The sequence below is a fragment of the Argentina silus genome (assembly GCF_951799395.1).
Source record: "Argentina silus genome assembly, chromosome: 14".
In the NCBI taxonomy this organism is placed as follows: domain Eukaryota; kingdom Metazoa; phylum Chordata; class Actinopteri; order Argentiniformes; family Argentinidae; genus Argentina; species Argentina silus.
In genome coordinates, this window is record NC_139668.1 from 16645645 (window position 1) to 16652318 (window position 6674).

Genomic DNA, 6674 nt, shown 5'->3' on the forward strand with positions numbered 1-6674 from the left:
CCTTTATCTCAATCAGACTACGTGATGCATTTTATTATTCAAACAGAGGTCAAACACAGGTGATTACCCCTATCAGATCAACTGACAGTGAGAGGGGTAGCAAAACCACAACACTGAAACAGGCAAGCTAGTCTGCCACTATAGCCCCATTGAGCCACTCAAGTCACTCACCCCAGGTGTAAAATACGTATGTGACGCTTTATCCCCACAAGAGATGTCAGAACCTTCGCACAGTTGGGCCAAAGACACCTGTACGCAACCTTCACTGAGTTCTGGAAAGAGAGAGAGAGAGAGAGAGAGAGAGAGAGAGAGAGAGAGAGAGAGAGAGAGAGAGAGAGAGAGAGAGAGAGACAGGTCAGGTTTTTAACCCTGACTGACTTTTATCATGCAGCCCACATTAAACAGACTCTCTCATCAGGAGCAATATCTGAACATTTGATCAATGGCGCTCACCCTGCGTTTCCGTGGCGCTGGTTCATCAAACAGAACCTGCTCCAGCTCCATGTCCAACCCCTCATCTATGGGCGTGGCCAGGCCGCCCCCCTCGGCCTCTGACAGTGTGATTGGTGGAGAGGGGGTTGGGCTTCCGTTGCCACGGTCCCAGCTCCAGTAGCCACTGCTACCACTGTCCGAAAGTTCACCACCGCCACACTCCATACCAGCAGAGGCCACTACGCGCGCACGCACACACACACACACACACACACACACACAAACACACGCAAACGCACAAACACACACAAAATGTGTTTATATGACACTACATAATTCCACGGCAGTGCAGTGACACAACTGAACTGCAATACAACTTTTTTTTGTTTGAATTTCAACTGACAGAATCCAAATACTTGTCATGAATAGATGAATGTCAACGTTCAGAGGCAACATGGCGTCCTGTCTGTAACGTTGACCAGACTCTACACGTGACTGTGTCCCTCCCTGTCGACCTCTCACCTGCAACTGTGTCTCTCTGAGGTGGGCTCTGGACCAGGGGGCTGCAGGACAGGCTGCTCAGAACCATGGCTGCCATCATCTCATCCATGTCCACTGACTCTGGACTCCTGTCGCTTGAGGAGGAGGAGGAGGAAGAGGAGGGGGTACAGAGATTAGGCATAATCTAGGAGACAGACAGACAGACAGACAGACAGACAGACAGACAGACAGACAGACTGCTACAGACAGCCTCTCAGTCCTTACCTCCTGGGCACGTCAATGCAGGAGGAGACAGGATGGGGTCGGACGGCGCTCTGTGGGGCAGTGGGGGACGGAGGAGGGGCGCTGGGGGTGGTCCACACGTCCTCCAGTTTACGCAGGACATGCTGGCCCAGCGTGGGCAGCAGGACTGACACCTGGTTATCCACATGGTTGTGCTGCTCCACCACCCCGACACACTCACGCCCACCACACAGCACGTACACCTAGGAGGGAGGGGTGGAGAGAGAGAGAGGACGGACCTTAGTGAACTGTCAACCTACCTGGAACCTGGGGGAGGGCGGAGACAAATAAGAGAGGAATAGAGAACGAGTTGGACAGTGAGTGAGAGAGTTTGGGTGCGTTTGATTTGTGAGAACAACAACAACTTCTCATATGTGTGGCTAGCCCACGTGGAGAAAACCCCTGTATCCTACATTTTAATCGGACACACCCGGACAGCCCAAACTCATTCATTTGGCGTGTGCAACCTTTAGTTACAACAACCCAGTTTTGACACCATGTATCTCTCTACTTCTCGCCCCTGATTGCTCACCTTCTGTCCAGGGTGGAGCTTGACCCTGCCGAGGGGCTGGAACCCTGGTCCCATCGTCAGGCTCCCCACGCCCCCCTCAGGGTCCCCCTGGTGCCCCTCCATGGAGGGGCAGGAGGAACACACCAGAGCCCCTAGAGGAGAACGCTTCCCCAGACGACTCTTCGAAAACATGGCTGTCGGTCTCTGTCTGTTACGTCACGAGGTTTGGGCCTCTGGTGCGGTCAGACTGGCCGTGGAATAGGACGGAGTGATATGGTAAGAGAGCTGAAAGAAAGGGCACAATGGTTCGGTTGAGTTAGTGAGTACTTTTCTCCTTTCAATAATTGTTATGTTCCCCTCTTAATGCACTCAGATTAAAGATGGAATTATTTTGTGGTTCCAAACAAGGCCTATTTGTCAAGCCAGAACAACAAGGTCCAGCTGTGCAGAAGTAGGACCCTGAACGAGAGAGAGAGAGAGAGAGAGAGAGAGAGAGAGAGAGACAAAGCTAAAGATAAACCCTTGCCAAAAAATTGAATCTGAAGAGCCATGGTGGCTGAAAATGCTGTCTATAGCTACCTGCTGTCAACACACACAATAAAAGCAGCGGAAATTATGGCGCCTCATTCACCATTTTCTGTCACATTTCAGAAGCTCTGAAGTTGCCTTCATGACTGTAGTAATATCCTGATTCCTGTACTGTGTTGACGACAGCTTGTCTACCCTGTAATATAAGTTAATTGACCAACATCAATCTCTCTGCTCATCAATCAATATGAACGCTCAATTGAGGGTTTGCAATTTTCAGACGTCATAAATGATGCAAATGTCTACACCAGAGAGCAAGACTCATAGTGAATCATCCTTTCTCCGGGAACCCAACAATAAGGGTAAGAGGGGGTGTGATTGGGGCTGCTGAGTGATCACGGTCCATATCTTATGACCGATTAGGACCACATTAAAGACAGCAAGAGGGGGAAATAGAGTAATGGGAGCAAGAAATAGTGGCAAGAAAGCGGGGCTGGTGAATAATTGGCATATTAGAATTCAAGAAAAGACTCACAAGTTCTGGTCAGGTTTTTCTCCACCCCCCCCCCCCCCCCCCCCAAATCAGTTCCAGTAATGGATGACTCACAGGCGAAATGGTAAACTGATCGCAACAGCATTTCCCATGATTGCGAAAAACATTAGCACACTTTGTTACAGTAGCCCTACTGTAGGCCAAGGGGCATAGCATGCCCAGCCTAGACATGCCAGCTGTTTCTGCCATTTGCGGGTTCTGCCCAAGTGAATTCATCCTTTGTCATATTTCCAAATTGGAAAAAAAAAACGTGAGAATAGTCATGTGACTCATGCGAAATGGGTCATGTAAAATTCACACATCCAAAAATTCACAAAACGGCTAGCTTGGATTCACGTACTGACAAGACGTCTGATTTGGACATTGAGTCAGTGCCGTGAGAGAGTCGGAAGACATATAAGTCCATGTCGCGTCGTCCTTCAGTCGGTCACACTGTAACCAGTCGGTCACACTGTAACCAGTCAGTCAGGTTTGAGCATCTGTCTCTACTGACCGACTGACCCGACACTTGTTTGGTGGCTAACAAGATCACTACAAATGAGCTCATCTGCCTCACCTCAGAGACGCTGATGTGATGGGCAGGGTTTAGAGCCCAGGCCTCCCACGTGGTAGACCCTTAGACCATTAGACCGAGAGGACATCCTCAAGGTCTGAGGGCGACACTTCAGTTCTCATGTCTCACACAGGGCTACCTCATCACGAGAGCCTGATTCAATCGCCTCTGCTACACAGGCAGACACAGACTTTAAATGAAGGGTGCAAAAAGTGTAGTGTGAAATTAGCTCTTTGTTCATGCACTTTGCTAGTGCATGAGGGTTAGGGTTAGGGTTAGGGTCACCACCACCACCACCACCACCACCACCACCACCATTATCATCATCATCACCATCATCATCATCACCACCACCACCACCACCACCACCACCACCACCACCACCACCATAATCATCATCGTCATCATCATCATCATCACCACCACCACCACATTTGACTGACCTAATATCTCACTGAATCTCTGGATACTGTCTCCCCGCAATGTAAACACATAGCAGACATCCAAACAAATGCTAACCATGTGTAAGGATAATATCATAACTTACTAGCGGGGATATGAGGGTAAAGGGTTAAATTATGTCAATCAATATGACATCATTGCATTAGGAAGCTTGCGCTGCTTTCAAAACAGCCCTCGTGTGGACGGAGTGTCCACCCCAAGCGGCAGTCTATGGCACAACCTCGCAAACCAACATTTACACTGCTGCTCATTGTGTGCATTTCCCTCAAGAAAACAATTTGGAAGTGAACTGGATAACAACGGCACTGTTAAAACAACTATTATTAAAACATCGTCAGATCATCCCATTGCAGCGATATCACCACCAACACACTTTTAATATATATTGCATATAGCATAATTTGTTTTCTATAATTTATATATTTTTTGCATGCAGCAACCACATGGTATAGCGATGGAAATTGAGTTAATCTCTGACAGAGTTACAGTAATTGGATCAATGTTCACAAACATTTAATTATGAAAAATCAACTCATTACTTGACCCTATTCAGCGAATGTCTTGTTTTTCTTTGCAATAAAGGTAGGCTAATGAGTGGGTTATTGCCTCATTTCAGTGAATCACAGTGCGTGTAGTTAGTTTAACATCGACATTGTTAAAACTATTATTAAAACATCGTTACATCATCCATTGCAGCGATATCACCACCAGCACACTTCGAATATATATTGCATATAGCATCATTTGTTTTCTATAATTTATTTATTTTTTGCATACATGGTATGGCGTTGGAAATTTTGTTAATCTCTGACAGAGTTACAGTAATTGGATCAATGCTCACAAACATTTAATTGTGAAAAATCAACTCATTACTTGGTCCTATACGTGTAGTTAGTTGATGTCGTTCTGACATTCATTGCCCCATAATGGCAGTTGATAAACATGGCAGTAGCTACAATGCATTGAGCGGCTCTCCGATCAACAGCTAAAAAAAAAGCAAAAATAAAAGTATAAAATATGCTCTCGATATGAAAGAATATGTCTCACCATACCAACATCGACTAACATGTTGAAAAGCAACAATGAAAACACGTGTTATGCCCATTTTTCTTATAGAAAAACAACCAAAAGTTTCAATGGGTACAGTACACTTACCTCTGCCAATTTTCAACACACCCCCTTCCTCCAAGCTTGCTTTGACCGGCTGTAACTTGAAAATGCTCCTTTCTGTGCCTGGAGAATGTTGTAGTGCTGGTTAAAACCAAACCCGGAGTGGATTTCATAGAAAAAGTGAAACGGAGCTTTTCCTTTGCTAAAACATCCTCAAGTAAACTACCATCCAGTTCCCTCATACGCCAACAAACGTATACTATATGTTGCATAAACGGAACGGATACACATAATGTTGTTGAACCGTTTAAAGGTACAAATATAGCTACAGATGGCGAGTTTTGATAATATGGAACATAATCCTTATCCGGGTTTTTATAAATCTCTTCCAGTGGGTTTTCAGGTCTTGTAGTAAACAAGCTAACCATGTGGTAAGGATGTCAGCGTTCATTGGTCGAACCCTGTTTTTCAAGACACACGCCCCACAAACTCACTTGTTTACAATGGCCCAGAGTTTTGGACAGGAGGGGAGTCCAGCCCACAATGGGCATACAGTAATGTTGCGTTGTACCATTACTGCTGATCGTTAGTGGGTTTCATAAGCTCCCAGGTCACTCATGAGTAGAGATCATACATATTTGAATCAATATAATAATTATGGTTTTACGTTTTCCTTAACCCACCGTCATTACTTTGATTGTGCATTCACCACATATAGGTTATCATTTACAAATGCTCCTTAGCATCGTTTTCACAGGACGAGTCGGGAAAGCAATGGATGCAAGATGTGAAGTCGTCTGACGGTGGCCTACATTAGCCACACTGTCACAGTGACTACGGTTAGGTTTAGCCAGGTGGCATAGGCTTTTCAACGGAGGTAAACACAACAAAGACCAATCTTCTAGGCATCCGGATTTGTGCTTGTGTGGGCGGGGTGGAGACCCCATATGGATTACATAACGTCCAGCATTATAGATGGAAAACCCCAGTTGTATGCCCTCTTTTCCTTTTTTTTTTTTGCATGATTCCTGCATCGCATTGGCGGAGAGAGAGACGTGACGTTTCACCGTCGCTGCATGGTGTCTCGTGCTCTACGTGCGGATAAACATGTGGACCGACGCATGGACAGACACGCGCGCGCGCACACACGCACACGCACACACACCCACCCACCCACCCACACACATACACACACACGTTTTTTTCAAGAGCTATGCTGCAGATTACGCAGATCTTTCCTGCTATGGGAGATCTTTTCTGCCTGCCGCAATAAGACTGCAACTCCTCCTCCGGCTGGCTCGATCGGGTTGATCAGAGTCAGGCTGGGGGATGTTAAATCTTACTGGACTGTTCTTACTGTATATAATGTTTCAGATGTCTGTTTTATTTTTATTCTATTGTCACTTTATTTTGTTGTTGTTGTTTGTGATGTGAGCTGCTGTAACGCCTTAATTTCCCCTCGGGGATCAATAAAGTAGCCTACCTACCTACCTATCTATCTAGATCACAAATGCAGATGAATGTACAGTATTGGGCCATCATACATACACAGGTTGGTAACCTCCACAAGATGGTTTTATAGGACAAACTGAGTATTTGTTTTATGTGCATTCATTGATTTAAAGCAGCTAATTGTTGTAGGAAGATCCCATAATCCTTATGTAATATACAGTATGCTGTATCTGATAATCCCTGTAACCCTTTTTATGTCAAATAAGCAAGTCTCTGTGATTTAAAGATTA

At 45.7% G+C, this 6674-nt stretch overlaps 1 protein-coding gene across 3 annotated transcripts in view; it reads right to left on the bottom strand.

The window, feature by feature from the left end:
- Positions 1-5059, bottom strand: part of znf395a (zinc finger protein 395a) — a 9912-nt gene extending 4853 nt beyond the window's left edge. The window contains exons 1-6 of one of the 3 annotated variants that reach the window (XM_083685167.1): positions 4978-5059; positions 1748-2011; positions 1198-1418; positions 955-1061; positions 454-671; positions 172-272 (exon numbers count right to left, since the gene is read on the bottom strand). In XM_083685167.1, coding sequence (XP_083541293.1) covers positions 172-272; positions 454-671; positions 955-1061; positions 1198-1418; positions 1748-1918 — 818 coding nt within the window. In that variant the 5' untranslated portion in view covers positions 1919-2011; positions 4978-5059. Of the gene's footprint in view, positions 1-171; positions 273-453; positions 672-954; positions 1068-1197; positions 1419-1747; positions 2052-4977 lie in introns of those variants that run through there. The other 2 variants (XM_083685165.1, XM_083685166.1) reach the window with 2 other exon arrangements.
- Positions 5060-6674: the final 1615 nt, after the last annotated feature.